Here is a 13,306-nt window from a genome sequence, read left to right on the forward strand (position 1 = left end):
TTTAGTAAAAGTAACAAGACATAGTGAGAGAGCCACCATGAAGTATTCCATTAGCAGCTGCAGGCTAGTGACTGTAGTGTGGCAGATTTGGGCCAGAATAACATGCACATAAGGGGATTTTGAGACCACCTCCACTCAGCAGAAAACTGCACCACACAGCAGTAATGACTGTAGCAGACAGGTCAATGTCACTACACCAGGGCAAGTCTCTTGTTATGGGTTACATGACTAAGTGACAGGTTTTAGTGAAACAAATGTGCCTTAGAGTAATATAAATATGTCTGAATTTTGAGGAAGATGTGCTCCCTTTTGCCAGAGTCCAGCAGCAGTGCCACCATGACACCAGGGGCATGCTGGACATTAAGACAAATGGGCATTGCCAGCAACAGCCATAGGTTCAAGACTGGGCTGTGCCTGTTGCCACCAGCTCTGAGTTCCTCAAGGTACTTACTGCCAGAGCAAAACCAACCTGCCATCCACATTGGCTGAAGCCAGCACACAGTTCTACATGTCCACTATGGTGCACATGTGCAGGGCTGAAGGCTGCTAAGCCACCATTGCCAGTGGAGGAGTAGCATGCTGCTGGCATCAAGGCTGTGGCCTATGGAGGCTACAGGCCATCCATGGGCCTCCTGGTAGCAATGTAAGGCACCTACACAGCATCCTCTCACCAGTATGAAAGCTCATTCAGCAAGTCCATCAGCTTAGCTGACTAGTAACATGCTTGCCTACCATGCAACAAGCCTTGGTTTGATTCCCAGCTGGGTTGGAGATTTTCTCCACCCATGGTCTGAGTGTTGTGTTGTCCACATCACCATTTCATCATCAATGATGTGCAAGTCACCCAGTGTGGCATCTCCTGAAATAAGACTTTCACCTAGCAGCCAATCTTCTCCAGATGGAGCCTCGGAGCCAACAGTGCCACACAATCACTTCATTTTATTTTTACTGTCCGCAGTGTTTCCATGAGGCCCTCTGCCCTGTCACCATGACCGAACAAGGTGGTGCTGTGGCTAGCACACTGGCCTCGCATTTGGGAGGACGACAGTTCAATCCCATGTCTGGCCATCCTGATTTAGATTTTCTGTAGTTTCCCTAAATCGCTCCAGGTAAATACTGGGATGGTTCCTTTGAAAGGGCACAGCCAAATTCCTTCTCCATCCCTCCCTGAGCCAAAGAGACTGATGACCTCACTGACTGGTCTCCTCCCCCAAACAATCCAACCCAATCCTGTCACCACCATCACTTACCTCACCGAGTGCAACTGCGCTCTTCAGAGTGGTTTCGGGAGAGTCGATATAAACCCAGTCAGCAGTGGAGTGTGAGTGATTGCATTTCACAACTTACAATATTATCATTTTGAGTGAGTGAGAATATTGTTTTTCTTTTCTGGTGACAGTCGTGGAGTTGAGGATTGGGGGGGCGTGATAATAACACAGTTGTTGTTGTTGTTGTGGTCTTCAGTCCTGAGATTGGTTTGATGCAGCTCTCCATGCTACTCTATTCTGTGCAAGCTTCATCTCCAAGGACCTACTGCAGCCTACATCCTTCTGAATCTGCTTAGTGTATTCATCTCTTGGTCTCCCTCTACGTTTTTTACCCTCCACGCTGCCCTCCAATACTAAATTGGTGATCCCTCAATGTCTCAGAACATGTCCTACCAACCAATCCTTTCTTCTAGTCAAGTTGTGCCACAAGCTCCTCTTACAGAGTTACTTTTGTAAAACCAGAGTAACCAGTGAACTTATCACAGGCATATAAGAGTAATTATAGAGATGACTGGTTAGAATCTGTGCATTGTACACAGTGCAGTTTGCTTGGGCATTCTGCCCCTTGTGCCATGACAGTAGCAGTTGTCTACTTTACATGTAATCATCTTGGGCAAATGGTCAGGTAGTGTAGGGAGTCCAGGTAGCTCATGATTAGGCAAGAGAAGTAGGTTGGCAGAACAGGAAGCCTTGGAGTGTTGGATCTGTGTTATTCTTGGATTATTATTTCTGTTTTGTTTTTGGATTATTAATTCTGAGTTATGGAAATGACTGTTCAGTGCACAGATGTACTGCACAAGACATAACATTTTTATCAACTCATATGTGTATTAGGACAAAGATGTAGGAAACAGAACAGCACACAGTTTTTCTTTAAATGTTCGAGCATAGTTTCCAAGTAGCCTAGTAAGGCAGTTGAAGGTTTGCATACAGAATCAAGAAATTTGATGTAAATACTTATAAGTTAACACAGAGTAAAAAGGTAAACAAGGTGTTGCTACAGAAAGCTGTGGGCATGTGCTTAATGCTTTCCTAAGAGGTTTAATACCAGAGATGTCTGGGAGGGTGCACATTCAGTGCTTAAGGACTTCCATACAGCAGTTAGCATAGCACTGGATTATGAGGAATCTGATGTCAACAGGTGTGGGGAATAGGAGAAATATGTTCATGTTGAGTGGCATATCTTTTAATTTTGGACATTCATGTGCAGAGGCACTGCTATTGCTCGCAGAGGGGTGATAGGGATGGTGGGGACACCCGATGATTTAATAGGCCTAATGGTATGGGCGATCTGGGGTGCAGAAAATACACATTAAACTTAAGAGGAAACTTAGAGTTGCCATCAGAAGCTCCCAATAAAGATAATGCGGTGAAAATGAATGCAGAGGTTCAATGGATCATAGTGGGTGTAAAAGGTGGTAGGAAATATAATGTTTTGTTGGTCGCAGGGATGATGTGTCAGTGGCCTCAACAGAGTTAACTGGTTTGAGATACTAATTGCTTGGAGTAGGGGAAAGCGGTATACACCCATTAGGATTAATAGCAATGAATTATTTGTTTGAAACTACTGAGTCTAGGCAAAGTGTGGAAGTGGTGTCTCATGTAATCAAGGGTTACAGCTTGATTCTGAGGTTAGACTTTCTGCATTATCATGCCATAACTGACATTCAGTGATGTGTAGTGGAATTTATTGAGACAACATTCCAGCTTGGGGAAGCTGTCAATATTCATCAGTCACGAGGAGCTTCTAGTGTACAGCACAATCCAGTTAAACTGCAAACACTGATATTAACACTTCATTGACATGATTGTTCATCGAATGGCACAGAAAAATCACTATGGTTGAATGTGGAACTTGATTTCTCAAGTGATATGTTGTGTACAGTGGAACAGCTGGAGGATAGTGAGGTACTGCATGCACTCTATTGTTTGACATAGTATTGTACATATACAAGATTGAGATGGAAGCGAGACAGTACCCATCAACATGGATAATTTTGGCACCAGAGAGGCCAAGGTTTTGAAGGCAACAATTTTGGCTACATTGGAAATTCCAGATGAGGAAGATTGCTGCATAGGAAGTATAGGTTGTGAAAGATCACAGAATGCTGCTACAACTGCATTTTGTGAAAAATTAAGGTATTTGAAGTAAATGGAAATGACACAGAAGGGGGACCTATTACTAGAATTTCAAGATCCATTTTTTTTTTCTTGAAGGTCATTGCCTACCACACCAGTAATGCAACCCAGGATTCTGACAGGGAATAAAGCACTGGTGTACTCTGCAACCAATACTGAAGGAACTTACTAATCGACAATTGGCTAGCAATGTAATGCAAAAATGTGGGAGAGGGGATGGAATTGTAATTGTATCAAATTAGTCTGTGGACAATTCAAATAAATACTGATTCTGTTGTGACTGCTACCATTTAATGGTAGAATTAAAACAGATACCTACCCAATTCTAAACATGGGACCTGAAGAAGGGATAACATAGTTAGAAGTGACTCCCGAGGATTGAGTAAAAACTGTGTTTTCACCACCTTGGAAACACTGTCAGTACAGGAGGATACCATTTGTGTTAAAAAATGAACCAGCAGTATTTCAGAATTTATTGGACAGAGTGCTAAATCCATGTCAATGTCTGGTGCATTTTGATGACATAATCATCTTTTTGAGAGATGAGCTGTAGCATAGGCAATGACTGAGGGAAGCTCATCTGATACTATATACTGAGTAATGTCACTTTGCACTAGAAGAAGTCAGCTATTTAGATGATGTAATTAGTAAGGATGGTGTAAGAACGTATCCTATATTAGTGCAATCTGTGCAAGATTTTCCAGTGACAGGAACGAACAATATGTTAAATCTTTTCTGGGTCCAACAAATTGTTATAGGAAGTTCATGAAGGAGTTTGAAGATATTGAATGATCAGTTACATAGTTGTTGAAGAAGAGTATTAATTTTATGTGGTCAGAAGCATGTGAAGAATTGTTTCTCAAATTAAAGAAGTTCTTAACATCAAGTCCATTGTTGGTTTTTTTGGACTTTCATAAGGAGTTTATATTGTGAAGTGATGCATCAAACCATGCTCTTGGATGTGTTTTGAGCCAAGACGTTGATGGTCAAGAATATTTAATTGGCTTGGCATCAAGAGAGTTGACAGAGCGAAGTAGAATTATTCTACAATTGTACCTGTAACTGTAATTATAACTGTAATAGTAACTGGAGAGAGAGAGATTCTGAGCGTGGTGTACAGAGTAATCCAGTGTTTCCTGTACAGAAGGAAGTTCAAGGTAGTGATGAACCATGCTGCTTTGAAGTGGTTACTAGATCTGAAGAGCCCATCCTATAGACTGACAAGATGAACACTAAAACTCAGAGAATTTGAGTACAAAGTAATCAGCATAACAAGGAAGAAGCTTGGAAATGCAAACAAGTTAAGCAGAAAAGTAGCAGTATTACAACCTTGCTGAATGGAAAATAGCACAGAGCACCCACCAGGAACGTAAACAGTATAGCAAGCAACTGCAGTTTAGCTTGTGTGACAGATTATTGTGAAGAAACAAAATCAGGGCCACAGGTGGTTGTGGCAGCAGATTTGAAGGAAGAAGTAGTATGTGAAATGCATGATTATGTCTTACTGGGCCGTGGGAGTTGCAGGGAAATTAATTGGAGAATAGTAGAGAACTACTGCTGGAAGGGAAGGCAGAATAATGTTGATCAGTATGTCAGAAATCACGGAGAATGTGTGCAGCATGCACATTTAAATCAGAAGCAGATACTATTGCAGGGATTGCCAGAAGCAACAGAACCATGTAGTCTCATAGGGGTGGACATGTTAGGAGCATTCAGTCGAAGACAAACATGTAATAATTTTTTGTTGATTGTAATAGCCCATTTTTCTCATTGCATCAAGATGGTGCCAGCCCACCAGGAAGTCAGTCATGCAAGCATTAGTTGATAAGTGGGTATTGTAGTTTGGCGTGCCAAAGACATTAACTATGGACCAAGGAACAAACTTCATGTAAGACCTGATGAAGGAGGTGTGTCAGTTATTGAAAGTTAAAAACTAGCCCACTTTATTCAAGCTAACATAAGGATGGAAGAGTTCATTGGACAATTGAGATGATGCTTAGTAATTACATGAATAGACACCATTGGTATTGGGACACGTATTTATCCTTCATAGTGAGTGTGTATAACTCCAAGGTTCCCACAAGCACAGGGTTGTCACCATTCAAGTTGGTGTATAGTAAGGAGACTGTGTTACCATTTGACATAATTAGACAGAAAGGATGCAGGAATAGTGAGTAGATCCGAGAATTTACAAGAACAGTGGGGCAAGCATGAAAGAAGGCCCAGCAAGCAAATGTTAAAATAATGGAGAAGCTAGAAGAGGCAGTAAAGTAAGTGGGAACATTACCTCAGTATAAAGCAGGCCATAGGGTGATGCTGTCAAGTCCATATGTTCCAAAGGGAGAAACAAAATTTTTAATTTGGTACCAGGGTTCATACTAAGTAACTGTGAATAAGATCAATGATAGTTCATGTCAGGCATCTAAAACCATTCTGGGATGCATTAGAAGCATTTCGATGAGAGGTATTAATGAAGTTGAGCTAGGAGGGAAGGAAGAGGAAGAGAAAAGATGAGCAACAGAAGAGGAGGTCCATATACCACAAGCTCGGTATATGTTGAGGCCAAAGAAGTAGCCGATATGTATTATGTTTGTAATTTTTGGTGTATTGCATAGGTTATTGAAGTTATTTTGGATACTGTTAAATGTTATGTTACGGTAGGAATTATCTTTAGTGTGATAAAACATGCTGTTCAGACACAGGAGGCTTCTGAGGGGAGTGGAAGCGATAATGATCCCTGTCTGGGAGGTGATAATGATCCCTGTCCTCAGGATACCATATGGAGAAAGGTGAGAGAAGAAGAATGCTAATTTTGGCAATGTTGTACCTCTTTACTAAGGGTGGAGTGAGGGCACTCCAAGATCATCACCCAGATGTTCCACCCTCCAGGGAGTGAGACACTGTATCACTCATTCATCGATGGTTAGTATTTATTGTATGGGAATTGAAAACAAGGTAAAGAGGCTGGAGAAGCTGTTTCCAGGAGTGTAACAATTAGCAAACAGTAACAAAGTGCTTAGGGAGGTATCAGAGGAGCACAGGAAGTTGATTGGGGCATAAGAGCAATTGAGGGAGGAGATGCGGGAAGTGATAGGGGTGATGCCACATAAATCAAGGAGGATAAAAAGGAAGTGCACAGATACAGAAGGTAGAATACTAAAGACAATATTTGTGACAATAGATGTAAATGATGTGAGTGAACTCAACAAAACTGTGGAAGCCACAAGTGGGTTAGTGGAGGTATATATAGCAGCAATCGAGTGGCATCCGATGGAGATTGTGAATGTTTTGACAGCTTACTAAGGAAATTATAGATTATGCTAGAGTCTTGGCTAGCACTCTAAATTGGAATGTGAACGAAATTCAAGCATTGATGAAAATATTAGATGCAAGAATAATACTGACAAGACTACTGCAGGAACTAGGGGATAGTATCTGGTATGCAGAATGCAGTAGATGAACTTGCAAGAAGCCATACATCAGTCACTACATGCACAGTGAAGTGCAGTCTTCCTCTCAGCTGAACTGTACCTGAGGGTGATCAGAAAGGTGCAAGAAGAATTACTGCTGGAAATACAGTTAGGAGCAGAACCAAGCTTCCAGAACTTATCATTCTAGTACTTTGGACAACTGTGGGTGTGGCAACACATAATGCATGGTTGTACATACCAGTGAGGTTTCTGGTAGCAAACAAGCATGTGTTATTTAAATGTTACGACATGCGCATCTATAGATTAAAGCTTACAGCAATTGGGAGATTCATGCAAGTGAGCCTGGAGAGGGTATTACTAGAGGAAGAAAATGGGGATGGACACATAATGAGAACCAATGATGAGTTTGAGCAATATCAAAAGTGGGGTTGTCATGATATGCCCAACTCATGAGGTCAGAATGAGTGAAAGCACAGGCGTCATACATTTGTTTGGGGGGTAAAGCAAAGTGACTTACTTACATTAGAATTCAGCAACACCAGCATGAACTCAGGGCTATGCCAGGAAGCAAGATGACTGGGCATCATGAGCAGTAGCATGGGTTCAGGATGGGGCTGCTCCAGTTGCTGCCAGCAGTGTGTTCCTCACAGGACCCAGTGCAATGGCATCACCAACCTGCCATCTGTGCCTGCTGCCATCAGCACTGAGATCCCCGTAGGGCTTAATGACTCAGTGCCAGCTCTTGCCCAACACCTGCCAGAGGGCAGCAGATGGAATCCCATGCACAGCAGTCTTCACACACTGCTGAGGTGAATGCATGTGTGGCTGCTCCAGTTGCCATTGCTGCTGGAGAACTAGTAGTCTTCTGACATCAAGTCGGTGGTGTATAGGAGCCACCAGCTGCCCCACAGCTTGCCGTCAGCAACTCATGGCACTTACATAGCATCCTCTCACTAGGACATAAGCTGCTACCCTTAATTGAGTGTTGGCTAGGGTCAAAAGAGTGTGGTGTGTTAAGTCTTTCTGAACCACAACAAAGCAAGTACCAAAGTTGAAAAAAACATTGTTTACCACCAGCAGTGTTTCCATTGGGCTCCCTGGCCTTTTATCACCACCACTCATCCTACTGAGTGCAGCTGCACTCTTCACTACATTGAACAACTTAACAACTGCCCCTTCTCCATGACAAAGCTAGATTGAGTGTTGTCTGTGGCTATTGACGTAATCCTAGTCGAAGTAATGTGCACTACAAAATATTGTAGAATCATGTTGAAAATATAGAAGAAATCCTTATTGGACTTTTCAACTGTGTGTGGGAGAAGGAAACTTCTCTGACCCTTGGAGGAACCCATTCCAAATTCATCTTTTGCAACCAGGAAAGGATGAAACTTTTTATGTAAACTGCAGGTGGTGGCTGAAAGGAAAAGAAAGGGAAGGGAAGGAACAGATGAGATGATATCAGCTGCATCTGGATTTTATGAGGAATCAGCAGCAACAGGTGAAATGTGTGCCATACCGGGGCTCAAACCCAAGATCTCCCACTGTGCCATCTGGACATAGTGTTTATTGCAATTGCACGGGTCTGGACCCTTTGGGAATATAAAATTAGTGAGCATGGTGGACACAGACAAGGACTGCAGATAGGTGGCACTAGATGATAGTGTGGGTCAGCCAGGAAGCATGCCAAGATAGCCTGTGCATTTGTGATAAATACTGTGTTCAGATGGTGCACTGGTTAATGTAACTGCCTAGTAACCAGGAGATCCCAGGTTCGATTCCCAGTCTGGAACACAGTTTCACTCAGAACTGCCAATCCTGCATAAAGTCCCAATGCAGCTGGTATCATCAGTTCCTTCCCTTTTACTTCCTTCCTCCCCTGTCCACCTTCACTTTACATACTAGGTATTGTAGTTGCAGATTCCATATGGTTCCTGTTCTTTTGAACATGTCTAAAAGAATGAACACCACACATTCATATAAAAGATGACACTTGAATGAGTAATTGTGATAGTGTTGCTCTAAAAAGCAGTGTGTGAAAGATGATGAAGTGTTTTCTTATCTAGGTTCTCACCTGTAGGCAGTTCAATAATCATTTCCTATGTGGATCCAGGAAATATTATACCAAGATGGATAATCTAATTCCACTAGAGATGGCTACATAGTGGTATGGGAACAGGATACGAGTAGCAATATACGGAATATGCTGTCCCCATTTATATCAGCACGTACATATATTTTGACAATGATCATATTCATGCACACTGTAAAAGGTACAATAACAGACTGAATTAACACGGTGGCTCTGACGAGTGATCTGAGTCCCAAAGATTTATGTTATTCATGGTTGACATGACCTATTGAGTAATTTATCTTTGGTAAACACAAGGGACATTTGAGGGTCTGTGAAGATAGCTTGAGATTCCTTGTCGGAGTCTTGTAGTGCGGCCAGGTTGGATAAGTCAATGATGTGTGAAATAGTATTGATCATGAGGAAAATCTCTGGTGATGTTGCCCCTGCCTTTTATGTAGCAAACGTAACGTGGTTGTGAATTGGGAGACTAGATCAAAGTGTCGGAAACGCCGAGGGGGTAGGCCCTCGGGGGAGGGGGGCTGTTGCAGAAAGCATCTGCAAGGGGTTTGTGATCTGTGAGGATGAAGAACAAGCGACCCTCCATGTCAGGGTGGAAGTGTTTGATGGCCTCATAGTCCGCAAGGATTTCTCTATGAGAAGGTTGCGTGTTTGGATCATGTCAGTGTCACCAGTATGGGAACAAGATACGAGTAGCGGTATATGGAATAAACTGTCCCCATTTATATATGCACATACATGTATTGTGACAATGATCATACATGTGCACACAGTACAAGGTACAAGAAGAGACTGAATTGACATGGTGGCTCTGATGGGTGAACTGAGTCCTAAAGATTACGTTATTCATGGTTGATATGACCTATCGATGCCACAGTAGGATATCCTATACAGTCCCAATAAAGGCCTCTTACACCATTTGGAGACTTCATCATTGGGGTATTTGGGGAAAACTACCTATATTTATGTGGTCCTTTATATGGTGCTCATATTTCTGCTGTGTTAGAGAACTTGTATGAAATCAGTTTGAGCTTGAGAATGGCATTTCACTAGGAAGCATGTTGTCACCTTCCTCTTTTTCAATAATAACAAAATAACTTCCATTTTAGAGGAACTGTAACTATGCTCTTCTTTGGTGCAGAATTTTACTATATTTTGTTCATTCTCCAAACCAGCAAAAGCAACACATCAGTAGCAACTGACATTAAAGAGACTAAAAGACTGATCTGCTAACAAAGAACTCAAGTTGCTAGGAGCAGAACTTACATCATTCAGCAAACATGGATAGTTCACTTGTATTGACAATGAGGAACTCCATTCTGAGTTTAACATTTTTAGTGAGATTTATGGGCCTCATTTTTGATAAAAATATCTCATTGTGCCACACCTAAAACCACAGTCCCTCAGAGCACTTAACATTTTAAAATGCCTCAACTTAAGTCTTTGGCAACTGAGTGTAATGACTGATTTCCTTTTCCTGTTTAAACAATTATTCTCACTGCAACAATTTTGTATGTCATTTCAGTCCATCTACTTTCTTAATGCATAAAATTACCAGCTTTTGATGTTGGGCAGAAGGGAGGGATGGATTGGAAAAAAGTACTGGTATACTTAGAATAACAAGAATGTGAGACAACATATAGTCATAGCTGGTTCCTGTGATTATGTGTGATCATTGGTGTGGGAGATTGCCGTTCCATAACTTCATTGATCAAACAAGTACTTTTGTCTACATTTGGATGAGCACTCTCTGGGTATTCCTGTATTCCTATCACCATCCCCAGCTGACCTTTTCTCTCTCTACCCTTCATCTCTATGTACTTGTATCCCCTTTAAATTCACAATACCTTTCCTGTCTAAGACAACCACTCACTTGCACATCTTCTTAAAATAACACAAATTTGAAAGCTTTGTTGCACTGTTAGCTCCTTTTTCTTTCAACTATGTATTGTTTTGTGTTTCTTTTACACACTGAATGCTTGTAGTTTTTCACATGTGTTGTAATAACTAATAGAATATTTTTTTTATAACTGAAATCTTAAAAAGGAAAAAATTATGCTGAATTACAAAATTTATTTAATACTATTTCAGCTGATTACAGTTGGTCAAGATTCAAGTATTATGGTGTGGGACCCATGGATTGGAAAGAGACTCCTGTTAATACAAAATGCACACCATTATCTAAAATTTGGAGAGATTCATACTGTACAAATAACTGCAGCCACATACAGTCCTGATTGGCAACTTTTGCTAACAGGAGCTCGGGATGGATCCATAAAAATGTGGAATTTCACCACTGGAATGTGCCTGCTTACCTTAAATATTGAAAAAGACTGGTTGGTGCATATACAGTTCTCTCAGTATCTCACAGTACATACAGGTTTAAAAGTATATTCTGTAATCTGTTTATGTCTACTTAAAATACAAATATATGTGACCTTTATTTTCTTTGGTAGCTTAGCCAAGACACAGTATCACAATATTCAAACTGAAGTTCTGCTCATGCTGTTGTAATTCCAGACACAAATAAATCATGCAAGAAGTTCTAAATTATTTTAGATAAACACAGTTCTGATAGCCCATACACACTCATAGTACAAAGCCAGGTTGAGTCCAACATAAAAATGCAATTCATCATGAGAGTGAAGTTACTATGGGCAAGTAAAACAGCAAAATGTGAGAGAGTCCACTCCAGTGTGGGTTATGTGAAGCAAGTTTGTTACTCAGTATCTTGAGGTGACCCCTGGCTGCTGGTGGCTGTCTTCAGATGTGTGCCTTGTGCCCGCCATGTGGTGGCTGGCCCTGTGAATACTGGCACTGGGGCAAGGGAGTTGAATCATGATGGCTTGTGTCTCTACCTTGTGAAATGTTGAGCCAGCCATGTCAGTGTTGCTGGTATGAAACAACTGCTTACATGTTGGGTTACCACAGTCCTCTCCCTTTGGGGAGGGGGGTGGGCACCGTGGGTTGTTGCAACCCCAGCACCCCTCTGCCACACCAAAGGCTACTGTATGGTATGTAAGAAAGCAACATACATGGCCTCCTGAGCATTGGAGACTGCCACCCATAGCATGGGCAGCAGCTTCCTGTAGGCTGCCATTGGAACATAGGGCTGCTAGCATTCTTGGTAATGATGAGTACACTGCAGGCAACTGCTGTACAGTGTGATACCAGCCACCTAGGATGCTGACACTGAAATGGGTGTCATGCGGACATCTGGCTCCTCAGGTGTTGGAACAGGAACTTGTAGGGGCAACTCTTGCAGTTCATCTATTAGCTCTGCTCACTTAAGGATCTTGCCTACTGCTAGCTCCTGATAATCCTATGGGAAGGGGCGAGGGAGGTGGGGAGGAGGAAGAGGCTAAAAAAATAACAGATGATGATTGCAACAGGCAAGGACAAGCTTAGTGCAGGATGCTGGGTTAGGGAAAGAAGATGCACCTGGAGAACTGGTGACGACGATGAAAAATTTGGTTTCAAAAGGTGGGCAAGCATGGGAGGTGTATGTAGGGACAGTGGAGGCCAGTTCCCCACTGACAGACATAATTTGTTGCAGTGGTGGGCCACCAGAGTGTCACCGATCTGCACGGTGACGACTCACCAGAACTCCACTGACTGTTGGTACCGCCAGAATCAAACGAATGCAGTGAGCAAACATAAAACGATCGTTCAAAAAGAAATGAGCCAGAGGCATAATTACAGAAATCAGTACCTGCATGTTAGAAGTATTGACCCTGGCTGTTGAGACACTTGTCCCACTGTGACATAAGGTGGTGAATGGCTGCCTCATAAAATTCCCAGGGCTGCAATGTTAACCAGCTCTGCACGCACAGCTGGACGTCATCTAAGGTGACTTGTTTGCCCTTCAGAGCCTTTTTAAGGGGAACAAAAATGATTCCCTTGTGATTCACTTTCTGCAGCATCAGACAACAGTGAATGCCCGGCATTACTTGCAGACCTTGACCACCCTTTGCCAAGCGATCAGATCAAAACGACCAGGCAGAAACTGTGGCAGTGCAACACACACATAAACCACAAGCTGCACCAACACATCCATAGTGGCTGTTTCCCACAAGCACCATCCCTGATGTCCTGCTTATTTTGTTTACCATGGTCGGCCTTATTGCCCCCAGATTTGTTCCTCCTGATATCACTTTTAGAAAAAAGGACACATTTTGGCAGTATGTCATGCACTGTCCACTTGTGCCAGTTTCTTGGGCTCCAAACTGATAGACATTAATGTTGTCAACCCTGTGTGTGAAAACCTTGTTACAGTTTCTAACAAGTTGTTCATCAATCACTGTATCAACAGGAACTCACTTCAGCTGCAGGTAAATATGGGTGTCACATCATCTCTTAGTAATTCCCACACATATCTG

General features: G+C 42.2%; 1 protein-coding gene across 1 annotated transcript in view; it reads left to right on the plus strand.

The window, feature by feature from the left end:
- LOC126278854 (WD repeat-containing protein on Y chromosome) overlaps positions 1–13,306 on the plus strand; it is a 395,714-nt gene that overhangs the window by 154,802 nt on the left and 227,606 nt on the right. Inside the window, exon 10 of the mRNA XM_049979130.1 lies at positions 11,019–11,263. Coding sequence (XP_049835087.1) covers positions 11,019–11,263 — 245 coding nt within the window. The remainder of the gene's footprint in view (positions 1–11,018; positions 11,264–13,306) is intronic.

The sequence above is a fragment of the Schistocerca gregaria genome, chromosome 6 (assembly GCF_023897955.1).
Source record: "Schistocerca gregaria isolate iqSchGreg1 chromosome 6, iqSchGreg1.2, whole genome shotgun sequence".
Classification (NCBI taxonomy): domain Eukaryota; kingdom Metazoa; phylum Arthropoda; class Insecta; order Orthoptera; family Acrididae; genus Schistocerca; species Schistocerca gregaria.